General features: G+C 45.9%; 1 protein-coding gene and 1 long non-coding RNA gene across 2 annotated transcripts; one reads left to right on the top strand and one right to left on the bottom strand.

Annotated features, from left to right (window-relative positions):
• Positions 1 to 2,103: 2,103 nt before the first annotated feature.
• LOC121670034 lies at positions 2,104 to 8,806 on the bottom strand. Its single transcript, XR_006017998.1, has 2 exons — positions 8,753 to 8,806; positions 2,104 to 7,217 (listed from the first exon to the last, which is right to left on the bottom strand). It is a non-coding gene; the product is annotated as an uncharacterized LOC121670034 (long non-coding RNA).
• Positions 8,807 to 9,842: 1,036 nt separating this feature from the next.
• Positions 9,843 to 12,254, top strand: TLNRD1 (talin rod domain containing 1). Its single transcript, XM_042039729.1, has one exon. The coding sequence runs from the start codon at positions 10,420 to 10,422 to the stop codon at positions 11,485 to 11,487; it is 1,068 nt and encodes a 355-aa protein (XP_041895663.1). The 5' UTR covers positions 9,843 to 10,419; the 3' UTR covers positions 11,488 to 12,254.
• The last annotated feature ends 5,025 nt before the right edge of the window (positions 12,255 to 17,279 follow it).

Here is a 17,279-nt window from a genome sequence, read left to right as displayed (position 1 = left end):
GGAGCTGGGAGGGCAGAGAGACGGGGCGGATCGGGAGGAGGAGCTGGAAGGATAGCGGGGCGGGAAGGGCCGGGAGGAGGAGCTGGAAGGGCGGAGGGACGGGGCGGATCGGGAGGAGGAGCTGGAAGGATAGTGGGGCGGGAAGGGCCGGGAGGCGGAGCTGGAAGGGCAGAGGGATGGGGCGGATCGGGAGGCGGAGCTGGAAGGGCGGAGGGACGGGGCGGGCCGGGCGCGGCCCTGCTGACGGGCATTGCCGGGCATTGCCGGCTGCCCCGCCGCCTCCCCGGGTACCGCTGTCCCCGCACGAAGCCCCGCTCCAGGCGCTGCAGCCCCGGTGCGGTCCTGTAGGGCCCGGGCAGGGAGTGAACGCTGGGCACTGAGAGGTAAAAACGAGTAAATAAATGATGGCGCAGCGCCTGGGATCTAAACTATGTGGTTGCTTCTTGTTGCTTATTTTTAAAGGCAGGATGAAAAGTATCCGGGTTTGCTAATCCGTGTGATGGGAACTGGGCCCATTCCATGAGTCTTCTGATTTTGACTACTGTCTCAGCAACATTAGGTTTCTAAAAGAAAACTGTTAAAATTATTGCTGCTTGTTACTAAAACACAACTCCAGAACATCTGACCACCACAAAAAACATGAAAGAGATGGGTTTTTATTTGTACAGGCTGTTTTCCCATTATCTAAACCAGTGTACATGCATGGATGTCTGCACAGCCTTATCTCACTTCAGTCTTCATTTTTTCCTCATGGTAGTGTTTTAATTACAAATAGCACAATCTTCCCTTCTACCTTTCACCTTGGATTCCAATAAGTTTAAACTTGGGAATTCAAGGAAGCATCACTGTTACTGCTCCTGGTAGATATTAATTGCAGTCAGGCTGAGTACTGAACAGGCTGCTTTTTCATTCCAGCATTGAAAGGAAGACCAGGTTCAGAGCAGAGGAACTAATGCTGTTGAGAGAATTCTCCAACTCCAATTCTGTCACTGTATCACAGAATCCTGTAATCATAGAACGGTTTGGGTTGCAGGGGACTTTAAAGACCATTTAGTTCCAACCCCAGCTGGTCCAGTTCTGACTCTGCAATGAACCGGGAGCCCACTGCCTTTATGGGCAAGGTGTGCAAATACAAAACAAAAGTAGACATGAGGCAGGGGCGTGGGTTTGGGGAGGCTCTCCAAAGCCTGGACGAACTCTTGAAGTGATCAGACACTGCAGGGCCACGTAGCTGGTGAACACCAGGGAGACACGGCACATGAAGCAGCAGCTTGCCAAGCACACATACCGTGAGAAACAGCAGAGGAGGATGTGGGATCCAAGATTTCAGCACCCCCATAAACAACCAGCCTCCATGCGTTTTATAACATTTCAGACACGCTCCCAGTGCCTGAGGAACAGGAAGCAGCCCAGAGCTACTCGTGGAGCTTGTTAAATGTACATAACTGAAACAGGGTTTAGACAAGTACCTCTCACAGAGCTGTCCAATACCAGAGTCACTAATGAGCACATTTGCTTGGTGATTTCTCATTAAATATAATGAATATCAGGTATACTATATCAGATTGCCATGATTAATGAGGTTTTACTAAAATAGGTTTCTGCTAACTTTTGTTATTACTGGATTGTGCATACATTCACTGGAAAAAAAAATAAAGATTCTATCTTGGAATGCTGGACTTGCAGCATAAAATATTTTCACTGAATTTCCACTAAGAAATATTTTCTTCAGTTCTGTTTTTTCTTGCTAGAACAAACCAAGTCAACTTACTTTCTTTAATATCTGATACTATGTTCAGATACAGATCTCAAAAGTAACCCTTTGGTAGGTGAACAAGTTGTTCAGTATACCCAGCACTGCACCAAACAACACTATACATTTCTTTGTCGTGCCAATTAAAGCTTTAATTTGAAAAGGAGGTAGTTTTCATGCTGGGGTCTGACTTTGCAACAACCTCTGTTCAGGCAGAATTCTGTGTCTGGGAAGACTTGTTCAAGTCTGCTGCTTGCGGGGTCAGCTGTAGGACAAACACCTGTTCAGCCCCTGTTCTCTGCTGTTCCTCTTTCCCATGCAAGAAACAAACACAAGGCAGCACATACCACTGACAGGGACACATTAAATTGCATTTTCTTTTTATTGGAGCACATTGTGTTGTGATCAGAGCATCTATTGAATCATGCCAATATGCTTTTTATAGCTTAAGCGTTGTCACATTTCTCCATCGTTTCTATAGTTGTAGCAGCTAACACTATTATGATTGCAGTACAGATTGTATCTGATAATAGATGGCTACTTTCATTGTAGATTGCAAGAGTAAGGTGTTAAATGTTTTACCTTGTAGCTAAAAGTCCCATCTAGTCATGCCAGGGAAGGTCAAAGCTGTGACTGTCATTTTTGCTTCTGCAACACTCCAGTTTTATTAGTAGTACCTTTAATTATAAAGTTATACCTTATCAGAAAGCCAAAACTACCTTCCCTTGTAAACTGTTTTCACTATTGAGTAGGGCTGGGTCAAGCTGTAATATGAGAGGATTCAGGATGTTCTGAATTTCTGTAAATGAACTTTGAGATTCTTTTTTTTTTTTCCATTTTTGGAGCTATATTTGTGCAAAATGCATTTCCCATACCAGTCCTTCATCTTTCTTATGAGTTGGGAGAAGAATGTGAATTTTTAACTGCCAAAAGCTCTCTCAAGTCTTTGCTGGTGGTGGAGTTCTGTATGCAATTTTCTATTTTAAAGTGGATTCCTATTTGTCACATTTTACTTTTCTTTGCAAATACAGTACAGTAGAGTCTTAAATCTTGTTCCTTGACATTTCTTGGAATGAAACCTTAGAAAGAACAAAGAACTTGACTTCATTAAGGCCATGCCTGCCTTCTTGGAAGGACAATTAAGACAGAAGATCAGCCCTAAGCGTGCAGAAGGGGGAATGAATATGCAAAGGCTACCTGCTCTCAGCACTCACTGAGTCTGGAGGAATCAATTCATTTCAAGAACTCTACTGACACAAAAGGATGTTTAATAGAGGCCCAGATGAATTAAGTGTTGTGCAAGGCAGCCTTGCAGTGGTAATTTTGGGTATCAAAAATGATTGAGATCTGACTCTTACACAACCTGACAGGCACTAGAACTGCTTTTGCACCTACTGGCTTAGAGCAGGACCAGGACAATATTGTTTTAAACAGTACAGGAGACTTGCTGAGTAAGAGACCCAGAAAAATCAAGCAAGTTTTGAGATGTCCCAGCATCCAGCAAATTCTTCCCTGTTTAAAAGCACTGTCACACATTTTACAGAATGCCAGGATATTAGGAGTTATTTGCAGTGAAACATTCAAAATTATTGTTTTCATAGGTCAAATTATCTCAAGCACCTTAAATGTTCCCCTGCAGAGAGAAGCTAATGCCCGAGCTCTCATGCACAGAGAGTGCCTGTGTTAATCCAACCCTCTGAATTTACTCACAGGCAGAATAAAACTTGAAGAGTCAGACCTGAACATGTTATCTTTAAAAACAACAAGAACATGTCTAAATCCCAAGAAAAAAAGCAGCGTAGCAAGCAGAATATGATGTCATCTAGAGCACGAATATTTGAATGATTCAGAATAATTTTAGTCCTCAATTTAATTTCATGCATAAAACAAGCACACTTACTTGCCATCGATTAAGAGAATGCAAATTTCTGTTCCAGAGCTAGTCAGACCTTGAATTCCTGGATCCAGTTTGAAAAATTAAGTCTTTAATTCAAATTTTTCCCAGATTAGAGATTAACTATTGTGATTTGGACATGAAATTCTGATTCAGGTACTAACCTTGAAACTCAGATTCCGACTTCAGTTTTGAACATAAAATAAATCTTCACCCTGAATTTGTGTTATCCTGTGCATGTGCATTTTATAAATTAAAATTTATTGATGGGATGGAGATGACATGACAGCTCTGTGTCATTACCTATCTGCTCTGAGTTGGGGAGGGGGTATGATGCCTGACTGTCTAGTCATCTGCACTGAAGCTATACAGTGTGATCTCTAAATCCAGAAACACCACAGAATGTTCCTGTTAGTACTCATCTTACTGCAAGATTTGCTACAAATCTGTGCTGGTTAAGACTATGTACTGGTTACACAATTTAAAGTTAGCCTATTAAGAAAAGAATTACATTAAATCAATGTCAAAGAAGATTTACACAGTTCCCACAGGAATTCCATTTATAGTCTAATTTTCACAATCTAAATGAAATTAATTTTGTAGTCCCAATTTCATTTTAGGTTTACAGGTCAGTTTTGGCACCTACATCTAATGTAAGTAATACATTACATGAACTTCTGATGAATTAGAGGTGCTAGGCTTAAACTGTTAATGATCAGCAGCCCTGCTCACAGAACACACAGGCACAATGAGAGCAGTGTAGGATCAGAGACTCCTGTGAAAACATCCATTAAATTTCTCTCATGATACATATTAAAAGAGGGCAGGGAGGAGGAAAACCCAAACCCTCCTGTAGAGCATTACAGCTGCAGGACAGAACATACCACCAAAAGTGCAATTCAGGAAGGGTGGGCCCTTGCACATTTTGTTCAAAATACCATGTTCCCCTTTGATCTCAAGAAAACCCAGACGTAAGAGTCTAAGGGAGGGTCTTGGATTCCTGTTTGTGCTGGACCACACTAACCAACAGCATTTGCCATTCTTTCGTTACGTGTTTCTGAGTTTCAAGGCAACTGAGCTACAAACCTGCCTCTGGCCTTTCTCACCTGCTCCAGGGAGGGAGAATGGACACGAGGTGCAGGAGGGGTATCTGTGTGTGTAGCTGTGCTGGCAGGCAAGAACAAGAAACAAAAAGCCATTATTGGCTGTGTTCACGTAAAATATGGCACAGCTGTCCGTTCAGTGCAAGAGTTTTGTAGCTGCATTTTCCCTTTCATGAAAATGTGTCTCCTTTCCATGTCGATGTATTAAATATCCATGGTAACAGCAGGGGACAACCAATCGATTATGTACAGCAAGTGGTGAAAACAGTGCAATAAATGGTGAATAAAAGGACAATAAAAGAAAAACCTCTTTTGCTGTATTATCTTTCAGCTGAGAAACAGGAGCTGGCCAGTATCCCACAACTGGGGTATTTACACTAATGGTGTCTATGTAATAAATTTGTTCTTACCTTTGATACTGTGGTTTTGACTATGCCATATCAAAAAAAGAACAAACACAAACCATCATGTCAGAACACCAAGGTTAATTAAACCTGTATGTGAAAGCCCACGCACTACTCTAAAAGCTATTTATTTATAGACAAAAGAAGAAACAAAACTTGTGACTGTCTTTGCACTTTGCTGTCTCAAGTGCCCAGTTAACTGTTCCTCCAGATCTGTGTTTTTGGCTGCAATCAGACCAGTTCTCAGGTTGCACCCCCAGTGCATCAACCATGGCTACCTCTGCAGACCCAAGACAGATCCAGACCTCACGGTTTTAGTCTCTCATGAAGTAATGGCTGTAAGTACTGACCACAAAATACTTACTCACCACCAAAACATTTAAGACAAAATAGATCTTAAGAACAATAAGCTGGTCAACACACTTGCCCTTCCTTCTTACATTGTGACTTAGACTGCTGCAGAGAGGAAGGCCCAGCTTCTTCCAGCCTCTTCTACAAAGTCTGCCTCGGTGTTAAAGTATTTTTTCCATCAGTCCTTGCCAACTTTATCCTCCTATGATTTTTAGTTTGCAGCCTGACAAACCAGCTGCATCCCTCGGAACTGGAGCTATCATTCCTGTAATTACCACCTCATGGGTTTAGTCACATAGAGCTGACACAGGGGAACCACTGAATTGCCTTTTATTCCTTCATCAGCTAGCTCCCTATTAGGTTAGATCGATACATCTATACAGGAAAGTAATATAAAGAAGTACAACCCACTGTATAGTAACTTCCTCTCACCGACCTGGCCACATACAGTGCTCATGAAATTATTACAACTTGGTATTCTTCAGCTATTACTCAACAGTGGCTACACTGGCAAAAATCAATTCCTCCTTCACAAAAAAATATTTTACTAAGCAATAAAAGGGCCAAGTCCTGTCAGATGATTCAGGAAAGACGACTTCAAGCCTCCAGTTTCTGTTGTACTAAGCACAATGCAAAATAAAGATCAATGTGACAAAAGAAGAGCTCATACAAGTAAGCCAATCTTCTGTACACTACTAAGCCACATTAAGAAGCCTTTTAATCCCTTGTATCTGACAATGCCTGCTGGTTTGAACCCCGGAGAGTTGTTTCATTCAGACTCTGTCAGTGAAATCTTTTTAAAGCCAACCATGGCCACCTGATTTTCATGTCTTCCAAGTTTTTATACCAATTCAGTGAGCTGCCCAAGTCCTGTGGATCACCTCTGCACTTAGCAGCCATGAAATAAGTGGGTATGAACACATTCTCCTTGAAAGAGATGTGCAGAAGATTTATGAAGGAGATATGCACCTCAAACATCACTGGGTCCAAGTTTCCTCCTAAATCCCAGAGATGCATGTACTGGCACTTTAAAGCACGTACCTTGCTGACCCTCAGCTCTGCTCAGGGTACCAGCCCAAGAGAATCCATTTCCAAGGCTGCTTTTTAGAACGAGACTGTATGTTCATGGAGAACACAAACTATGAGTGAGTCCAGCCAGGCCAGGCGTACTTAGGCAGCAACCCTGCAGTCTGTAGGAAGGATCTAACACGGAGCTGCTCCAGGAAATGCCACTTCCATGGCAAAAATGACTAATGAAGGTGGTATTTTCTACATTATTTTTTCAAAAAGAAAAAGCCAGGTCACTCTGCCCCAGACATTTAATATGCAGAAAAGCTGAACACCCAGGGCTACTATGAGAGGAAATGGCATTTGGCGAGACTTCCTTGGACACTGTCCCCATGCAACACTTACTACAGGACAAAAATTAATAGTTTTCCCCCTTGCTAAGACTGAGGCAGATAAGCACTGGATCAGTCTTGTGGATGGATTAAAAGAGCTAGAAAAATATTTGCTTTATATTGCAGCAGTTACTAAGAGCTTTGGTGGCCCTGTCAACTTGCAGGAACTGCCACGGGTAAGGCCCAGCTGGGTTTCTGTGGAGGAAGGCTGGTGGAGGAGGCACTGCAGGACCTGTCCAAACCAAGGATCTCTCTGCTTTGTCCTTGGGGAATGGTGCAAATCACACAGAGCATCATGGCAGGCAGCAGCATCTAAAAATGGAAAAGATTATTAGGCCACATAACACCTCTTCCAGCCAGAGATGAGACCTACGTTTTCTAAAATGAAATCTTTCAAACCCCAATTAAATGTGGTCAATCCTCATTAAAGATAAACTAGGTTAATATTTATGAGAGAAGTTTCTTGTGTGGCATACTATCTCACCTCATTTAAGGACATATCTGGAAATAACTCTGAAATACAGTTCAGCTGGCTTCTTCTGCCCATTGATTTTTTATTTTTCAGAGTACTCTGAAGTCATTCCTATTTATACTTCTGAAAACAAGTTGCTGGCAGTAAGCCAAAATTGTTTAGGCCCAAATCATGACCTTCCTTGAAACTGCTATAATCTGACTCAAGAAAACAAGAACTTCCCTCACACTGTTTTTGTGAGGAGGGATGGGTGGAGAACTGCCCTATTTTCGACACACCCATAGACCAGTATCTGCACCTTTCCTCAGGCCTGGCTTTATGGCAGGGGATTCCCCTACTCCCCAAACAGGTACATCCTATTAACCCCCCACTTTCATATCTGTGTTCATCCTGCTCACATCCTGCTCTACAAGTAGAAGGCCAAAGGTTCTTCAAGCTAATGGCTAAGAATATGTGCAAATAAACTTGTCTGAAGCTCTTTAAATGTATGAAATCCATTAGGTGGGCTCTATTTGTGCCAGGACATCGTTGGATCTGACCTGCAACTTCAAGTGAGGAGTCTGGTCCAATTTCCATTTATTTCAAGGTCACTTATACCCCTGCAGTAGTAGGAATGTAGCAGGATGTTAACTGTGAATTGGGACAAATGTACTTCTGGAGTTCTGTAACCTGCTAAATGCATTGCAAGTACCTAGGATTAGAAGGCTAACTTAAAAAGAGAATTCTGATTGAAAGGAGCAAAAGCATGTTGTTATTATTTAGGTGCAGCTTAAGCTACAGCAAAATATGTAAGAAATGTAAGATGTGTTTTCAACATGGACTTTGATTAATCAGAATTGTTTATGCAGATACTGTGCAACAGGAGTGTGCCTCAGGTTTACTGAGCGTAACATCTTGCTTTTGACAAGGATCGTCTCAGAAAGTTCTTGGTGTGCTGCAGAATGGAAGAAGATCAGCGAAAGTCCTCGTAGAGCTTTCAGTACACAGCAGTGTCAGTAGGTTTACATTTTCCCTGCTAAAGTCTAACAGTAACCAGTGTTCAAAAGGAGCGACAGAAACGGGAGAGCAACAGACCAAATTCGTCTTCATTGATGTAAAATCTGGGTCAGGGCCAGAGCTGAGGGCACTATTTCTGTGTAAATAAAGCTGCAGCAATCCCCCACCCCGTGTTTACAGCACCCCGCTGAGCGGACCTGGGGCAGCCGGAGCCCCCAGCGATGAGGAGCGGCGGGCCCCGCGCTCCGAGCCGCGCTGCCTCGGGCTCTGTCACCCGGGGCCGGCTGGCACAGGAACGGGTTCTGCCGCCCGGACCGGGACAGCCCGACACGGGCGCTGCCCTGCGGGCCGGCAGCTCCAAGCGGAACGCCGCACTCACCTGGCGGGCTGCCCGGGGCAGGGGCCGGGCGGGGAGCGGCACCCGGGCCGCCTCTGCCCCGGCGCTGGGGCGGGGACGGCTCCTCGCTCTCCGGTATCCGACTGCTCGATGCGCCGCCGCGCACCCGGGCCGTGCTCTCCCGGCGGCCGCTCTCCGGCTGCCCCTCACCTTCCTGCTACCGGCCTCTGTCTCCGGCACCCCCCGCTGTTTATTTATCCCCGGAGCCCCTCCGGAGCCCCGCGCGGCAGGGACACGGCAGCGGCGGCGGGCGGGCGGTGCCGGCGCTGCTGCCCCCTCCGCCTGGGAGGAGCGAGCGGCAGCGGGCGCGGAGCGGCGGCGGGGGGAGGGCAGGATTTAAACGAAGGGCGGTGACACCGCACAAAAGATTTCGATAGGCTCAAGTGAGGTTACAGCAAAGGCAGCGGGGCGGGGGAGCTCCCCCAGAGCCGTGCAGCGTCTGGCTGGCAGCGCCGTCGCAGCCGCCTCTTCCCAGTAGTTTGTCTGAAAGCCTGAGAAAGGGAATTTAAACGAAGATTTCCTCCCCCTCTTTTTTTTCCCTCTTTTTCTTTTTCTTTTTTTCTTTTTTTTTTTTTTTCCCCTGGGAGTTGGCGGCTCAGCCAGGGAAGATGGCAGGAGGAGCGCAAGGCCGGGCGGGTCGCAGCATCCGCGGCTGCAGCCCGCGGCCACCACCCTTGTTTGCGGGAAGAGCCTAAGTTGGTGCGGCGGCGGCCACCGCGGGAGCCGGCGAGGAGGGCCCGGGGCGCAGGGGATGGACCGCGGCGGCGGGGAGAGAGCGCGCAGCGGCCGCGTGAATGATCGCGGCAGGAAGGAGTGAGGCAGCGGCAAAGGAAGGGGAACGGATCCGCCCGCCCGCCCCAGCACCCGGATCCGGTGGAGCTTTTTTTTTTTTTCCCCCCCCCCCCCCCTTTTTTTTTTTTTTTTTCCTTCCCCCCGCGGTCCCCCGCGTCCCGGCTCCCCGCCGTGCCCCTCTCCCCTCCCGGGCCGGCTCCCCGCGGGTGCGCGGCGGGGCCGTGCGGGGCGGGCGGGCCACACCCTCCGCGGCGCTTCCTGCGAGCCGGGGCCGCGGCGGGCGCCGGGGGCGGCACATGGTGCGCAGCCGCCGCCCCTCCGGCCCCTGCGAGCTGCGCCCGGCGGGCGCTCCCCGACCGGAGGCGCCGGGGGCGCGGTAGCAACTTGGAGGGCTGCGCCCCTGCCCCAACTCCGCGCGGCGGCGGCGCGTCCCTGAGGTATTGCGTCTGGTAAAGGGAACTTCGCGCAGGATCCCGCAGCCGGCAAGCCGGACGAGGCGGTGGAAGAGAGGGGAGCCAGCGTGCGAAAAGGAAAGGAAGAAAAAAAAAAATTACATATTTTTTAGCTAAAGGATGCCAGACCGGTGCCCGGGGGCGCCCGGCGAGCGCCGCCCCGCCGCGGGAGCGCCGTAGGAGCGGAGGCTGGCGCCGGAGCGGGGCGGGCGCCCCGGCCGAGCTCGGTCCCCGCAGCAGCGGCAGCCCCGGCGCCCAGAGCCTTTTCTTGCCTCCCGGCGATTAATGGAATGATGTTGCGGAAAAGGCAGAGCGATCCTGCCGGGCTCAGTCGGGACTGCTCGGGCGGCGGCGGAGGCGGCGGCAGCGGGGTAGCGAGCGGCATGCGAGTGCCCCCCCGGCGCTATGGCTAGCGGTGGCTCCGGCAAGTCCAGCAGCGAGGTCTCCGGCGGCGGCATCCCCAGCAGCAGCTCCCTGCAGAGGAAGAAGCTCATCTCTATCTGCGACCACTGCAAGATCAAGATGCAACTGGTGGCCGATCTGCTTCTGCTGTCGAGCGAGACCAGGCCGGTGAACACCGAGAGCCTGTCTGTCTTCGGTGAGTCCTTTGAGAAGTGCAGGGACACGATCATTGCCAGGACCAAAGGACTCTCCATCTTGACCCATGATGTCCAGAGCCAGCTCAACATGGGACGCTTTGGAGAGGTGGGGGAAAGCCTGATGGAGATGGGGGAGCTGGTGGTCTCCCTGACCGAGTGCTCTGCCCACGCTGCCTACCTGGCTGCAGTGGAGACTCCGGGGGCCCAGCCTGCTATGCCTGGCTTGGTGGATCGCTACAAGGTGACCCGATGTAGGCATGAGGTGGAGCACGGCTGCGGGGTCTTGAAGACCACCCCTTTGGCAGATATGAGCCCTCAGCTCCTGCTGGAGGTTTCTCAGAACATGTCCAAGAACTTGAAATTCCTGACAGATGCCTGCGTGCTGGCCAGTGAGAAATCCAAGGATAAATTTGCTAAGGAGCAGTTCAAACTCAGTGTCAAATGTATGAGCACCAGCGCCTCTGCCCTCTTGGCCTGTGTCAAGGAGGTGAAGACCTCACCCAGCGAGCTGACCAGGAATCGGTGCGTCTTATTCAGTGGACCTTTGGTGCAGTCTGTCTATGCTCTGGTGGGCTTTGCCACTGAGCCCCAGTTTTTGGGTAAAGCTGCCACCATTAATCCAGAGGGCAAAGCTGTGCAAACTGCCATCCTAGGAGGAGCCATGAGTGTGGTATCTGCTTGTGTGCTCCTGACCCAATGCCTCAGGGATATAGCCCAACACCCCGAAAGTAGCACCAAAATGAGCGATTACAGGGAAAGGTTGAGGAACTCAGCTTGCGCCGTCTCGGATGGTTGCAACCTGCTATCTCAGGCACTAAGAGAAAGATCTTCACCCAGGACTTTACCGCCAGTGAACTCTAATTCTGTGAATTAACCCCCACATCTTCTGTTTAGATCCCAGTCATTGCTAAAGGAAAATAATACCCCACCTCCTCGCCCCTTTTTTGTATACCAAAGAATTTGCTTGGATGAGCCCAATCCTCTGATTTCATGTGGTGAAGAAGCAGAACATATTCAAACTATATGTACTAATAAGGGTAGCCAGTTTGGGCTTCTTTATATTTTACTTTAAGTATCCGCAGATAAATTTTCCTTTATTCAACAAGGTCTTCACACAAATGGTAAAACTGTTTCAAAGTTTTTTATATTTGGGGAGGTGGGGGTATCTTAGAAAAAGGAGAAAAGAAAAAAAAAAAGAGCTTTAATCGCGCTGGGTGCGGTTTTTAAAGTTTGTCTTGTCTTGTCTTCCGAAATTTCCCTTCTAAATTTTGCTGTTCGGTTGTGCAGGAAAAAGGTTACCTCAGTTCTTATTCATTTAAAAAAATGAAAAAACCCAACAACACATAGATGATGGATGTAGCTACTATTTTGTTTGGTTTTGTTTTGTATGACTTTTTTTATTTTGCATCAAGTGTTAGGTTAGAAGTGCATTTGGTGTGTAGGAGTGGAAGGACTGGAGGTTGTGATTATGTTTTCCATGTGTTGATTTCCAAACTGGGGGAAAAGCTACTGTGAGTGTTTAAACAAACAAACAAAATTACACTATAACAAAAGTGATTTTTAATTTTTTTCCAATGTCAGTTTTTATCTTGCATGTACTGGAGTATTTATTTCATCTATTAAAATGTTATGTTTCTCAGATGCCTTTCTGTGAATCTCTTAATACTTGAATAATTGAACAACTAGGCCTGTTTGTATTGTATGTCATTTCCCCCAGGGAATGGGTGGTACAAATGTAACTGTAAGTTCTAGACAGCAGCATAAAGTCTTCAGTTCTTTCATAAATACTGTCCCTTTCCCAGTACTACCCCTCCTCCCCAGGAGCCTCTGACAGAGTTACTCCAGTTGTATCTGTGGACAGCTGGGCCAGGATACACTGGGAGTGCTGTGCACTGGGATTGCTCTGCACTGGGACTGCTCTCCAGAGCACTGCTGGTGGCTGCAGCAGGGCACAGCCTGGCTTTGTTTGTCATCAGCATTCGGTGTTACCTTTTGAGAAGGTTTTGTATTTCAGTTCTTGCAGATGTTGTGGGCTGTGTGTTAAAAATCTATGAGTTTCAGTATTATTTCATGAAAAATTTAACTCTGCTGGTTAGCTGGGCGTGTTCCATATGTCTGCTTGGGATTGTGAAGGTTTGCTGGAGTGGGTGCCTTAATTCCTCAGAGGTTTGTGTTGGAGCTCCTCAGTAGAGATTTCTATCAAAGCAGTTTGAGTTTGATGTTGTAGGTTACAGGAGAAGATGGCTAACCTCTGAGGCACAGCTGACCTCCCGTTGAATTCCTTGGGAGCTGTGAGCAGAGCTTAGTGCATGCTGCAGTAGTTCCCATAGTTGCAATGCTGAATGTTGTCACCCTGGTCTTTGTGGCTCTGTGAGACCTGTTGCTTTCTGTATGTTCTGTGTAAGGTAAATAGAAGAGCAAGTCTTCTGGCAGGGAGGTTTTGTTTGTCTGTCCTGCTCCATTGCATAGTTGTGGGCTCTTTTTATAGGTCTGCAGATTGAACGATGTTGAAAGCTATTGGAGGAAGCACCTTAAAAAAGTTACCGTGGCTTAAACCTTAACAAATACTGTCCTATTTATTCTTTGAAGAAGGAAACCTGTGGGCTTTGGGTATGGAATGGACCTGGCATAGTGAGAGGTCTTTGTTTTATATCATTATTGTTTCTCTTGCATATGATGCTTTTACTTAAGTGAAGTGAAACGTTACTGAGTAGTGGACGAATACATCTGTTGGAGGAGATACAAGCTATATCCGTGTCTCCAAGGTTAGAGAAAAGTAATTCCTTGACTTAAGTACAGTGGACCTGTGTGTTAGGTTTGGTTCATATTTAAATGGAGCTTTTCTGACTTCAGTGAATTGTATGAACAAGGCTTTTCTTTGCCACAATCAGCCCAGGCTACGCTGCTGCGGGGTGTGATTTTCTCACCACGCTGTGTGCGCTGCAGGGGCATGGGTGCACACAGCTATGTGGTGAAGTATACAAGTCCTCTCACTGTTTTATAATAAATAAATACATGCACACAGTGTTCTAACTTTGACTGAGATGCCTCCACAGGTATTTCCTCAGAAGCTCTCACGTGTGCACACACAAACGTTTTTCCCATCTGGAAATGGGAATGGTATGGCAGGAGCAGCTGTAGGAGTCCGGAGGGACTCGTAGGAGGCCAAGGCCATCTCCAGGGAGGTCCTGTGGCTCTGTGCTGGTTGCAGTGTCTGCTCAGCTGTCCCTTGTATCTCCCTCCATCGTGGCTGTCTCCATGGGAGCTGAGGCACCTCCCAAGCGACCCTTCCTCCTTTTCCGCAGGGGCTCTGTGGGAAGGAGGAAAAGGGGCAGCAGCAGGCGGAGCGCGTTCAGGATGTGCTATCTCCTGCGGCCGCAGACAGGAGGTGAGGAACCCGCTCCACCCTTCCTTTGCAGAGATCCTGGATGGGGCAGGGCTTCGTGTGGGACGTGCAGGGATGGTGCTGGGGAGCTGCAGGGCACAGGTATAGGGAGCATCCTTGAGCTCCAGGTCTTTTCAGTTACTGTGACCTACATTGGTGAAGCCTCCTTCCAGATACAAACCAGAGAATTCTGAAGGGCAGCTCTGACGAAAAGAAAATAATGTCCCACTGGCTCTTTTGATGTTTCTACTTAATAATTTTTGGTGCTGCTGAACTAATTAGATCCTTTTTGATTCATTTATACATCATTGAGCTTATATGGATCACAGTACAGCCTCCTTATTACCTCTGCATATGAAAGGCACTGTGTTATTAACAACGATAATGCTGATTTTTTGTTGTGGCAAGATCTTGTTTGAAGTGGTTTAGTGCAATTTTTGTTTTAACAAGGTTGCTGTAGATTCTTCCTCCCCTTTCTTATTATATTTTTAAGTGAGGTACATGCATACATATATGAATAAGTACGTATCTTCTTTTAATACTGAAAGAAAACAGACTGCTCTAGGTCTCCCTTTGCTTTTGAGCTGTGTGAGTTTTGGAAGGATTCAGTTTTATAAATAAAATAGGACACGTAGCCAGGCCATGATTTTTTAACAGGCTGATTAAAAAAATACATAAATAGTAAATTCACCAAAGTAACTTCCTGTAACATTTTAAAACAATAGTAATTTTAACAGTTCAGAATGTTCAATCATTTCTTTTGAGAGTACAACTCGCACAAAGGGAGGCACACACTGCTCCCTGGCCTCAGCTCAACACTCTATCTGTCAAAATCTGTGCTACTCATCTAATTAGCACAGCAAAGTTAAGAAAAAAAGGGTTTTGATGCCAGCAAGTACAACTTGCACATTGTAGCATTTTCCTGAGCTGAAAAGAGTGGAGTCCCACTACTAAGTGTGAATATATATCTATTTTAAATGCTGTAGTGCCACGTTTTTAAAGGCTTAAGGTATATTGTGATAATTTATTTGGAGTTTATTCCTATAGAATATTAATGCTGATACAAGACATTAGTTTAGTAGGTAGATTCATGTTGTTCGTTTACTTTGTACCCTCTGGGACAGAAAAAATACAAAATGGACGAGTTTTCAGGGTGCACTTTTAGGGCCCCTTGAGGTCACTGATTATCACTTGGCACTGTACCTAGGCCCCTGTTCCCAAATGCTTCCACACCAGTTGAGTCAGCAGGTACTGCCACTATTTCAGCGTGGGCTTACACAAGCATGAGATGTTTTCTGATCTGGAATCTTGATGATTTTGATGGAAAAAAACCAAAGCCCAACTGTTTTAGGGTGCTTATATCACATATGTCACAGACTACTCTAATAGTACGTTTAATAAAATAGTTAACTTATTTCTAAAGACATTATGCAATGCACAATTGTAGCCAAAACCAACGCTATCCCCACCACAAGAGAAGTAAGCTTGTTTTTTCAGTGTAATAATTTTTTAACAAAGAAGATGCCACCTTTGTATTGTCTGTAAATTTGATACTATCTTGTGGTTGCTGCTTCAGCATAGGGAAGGTCATTATTGATGTAATACAGCAGCTGAATTCGAGTTTGAGATCAGAGCAATGTGTTTTCTGATTCTAAAAAAAGTAAGTTCTGTAAGGCAACCAGTAAACCAGCAGCAAAATGCTATTGGAAAGCAAGTACACTATTTAAGGGAACTTGCAAATGTAAAGCCATGTTATTTTTCAAAACTAAGAAAGAAAAAAAAAAGACCCTGGGTCAGATAATTCCCTTCACTTTTTACCACAGGAAATGATCAAAGTAGCAGAAAATCTGCTCTTTTTGGCCAAACTTCTGTCAGAGACAGAAGGGGTCGAGCCAACACATGGTGTATGCAGCCTTGCAGCAAGAGGGGATGTGGCTGATGGGAAAGGAGGTGGGACCAGGGAAAATCTGTAGGGTAATACCTCTTATTAAACCCACAGGAATTTTCCTATTCTAGATAAAACAGTGGCTGATCCAGTACAGCAAATCTCAGACAACACAACCTTTCTTTTGGGCTGTTAGGAGGCTGCGAGTGAGGACGTGGGGCTGCGAGCATTTGGGATGCTCTGTGCTCAGCAGCTGTGTTGCTGTAGGGAACCAGAGGTCTCTAGGGTGGCCCTGAGATTTGTAAGAAGTACAGGCACAACGTGTACCTGCCAGAACAGTTTGGTGGGAAACAAAGGGGTTGGGTTTTATCTTTCTTTGCTTTCTTCCCTATCGGGCTCTTTTCAGACTTCACAAGCAGGAGCAGATGGTAGGGGCCAGTACATTCTACTTCTTTGTTCTTGCTGCCTGTGAAAGGTGCCAGATGGGCAATGATAAAGATAGAAATTCTCTTCCTGTAGCCCAGGGATAGCGGAAAACGCAGGGCTTCAAGGCTGCCCTATCCTCACAGGATCACCATAACATGTTTTTTTTGGGCCCACTGTTCCACTCTGATTTTTTGCCAAGAAACTGACAGAAAATCCCAATGGCAACTTGACAGGAACATTGAAAACCAGTTCAATATTTCCCATATGACGCCAAACCACCACCAGGTTTGTATCACTCACAAATGATCCAAAAAGTAGATGGGCTAGGTGTGAAGTGCAAGGCCAGATCCTTCATATGAATAACTCAGAAAATTAAATACTGTATACTCTGAGGTGTTTATTCACCTGGGAATTAGAATTATCATATTTTTTATATGTAAGACTAGTTCAAAAGTATATTTGTTTAACATAATTAACAGCAGCAGTCAGAACCATCTTCTTAATGAAGACAGACATTTATGAACGTGAAGGGCCTTGTCCATGACTGTAATTAAATACTAATGTTTTCCAAGCTATGCTTAAATGTTAAGGGTTGTTTTTTGTGTGGCAAAGTAAGGAATTATATATTGATTTTCATTAATCTGAATATTTTCCTAGAGCTGGTTTTATTGTACTGGAGTCTTTTGAACCTAAGAGGGTTTTTTATTTTGTTTTTTTAAAAGCATGCAGAGTATGATGCTATATTCCAACAAAGTCAAAAGCAGCATTTCAGGATTAATGCAGAGATTCCTGGGGTCTTTTGTCAGCTTGCCAGGCTCTTGTTCCTGTTCTAACTTAATTTTTTATAATTTCCTTTTATGTTAATAAAGACTTCTTGTGGCTGTAAAAGTTGAAGTTGTCTCACTCCATAGACAGCCTGGTTCTTATGTAGATACTATTTAGATTATTTAGAAATCCTGCTGGTTGCCAG

This window comes from Corvus kubaryi, unplaced genomic scaffold, assembly GCF_017639235.1.
Source record: "Corvus kubaryi isolate FWS band 111438036 unplaced genomic scaffold, C.kubaryi_AGA036_p1.0 37394, whole genome shotgun sequence".
NCBI lineage: Eukaryota > Metazoa > Chordata > Aves > Passeriformes > Corvidae > Corvus > Corvus kubaryi.
The sequence above is the reverse complement of the archived record's forward strand: the minus strand, read 5'-3'. Positions and strand labels throughout refer to the sequence as shown.

What these genes read in the sequence shown, in the direction of transcription:
- TLNRD1 (XM_042039729.1), top strand. Translation starts at nt 10,420, where the DNA reads ATGGCTAGCGGTGGCTCCGGCAAGTCCAGCAGCGAGGTCTCCGGCGGC.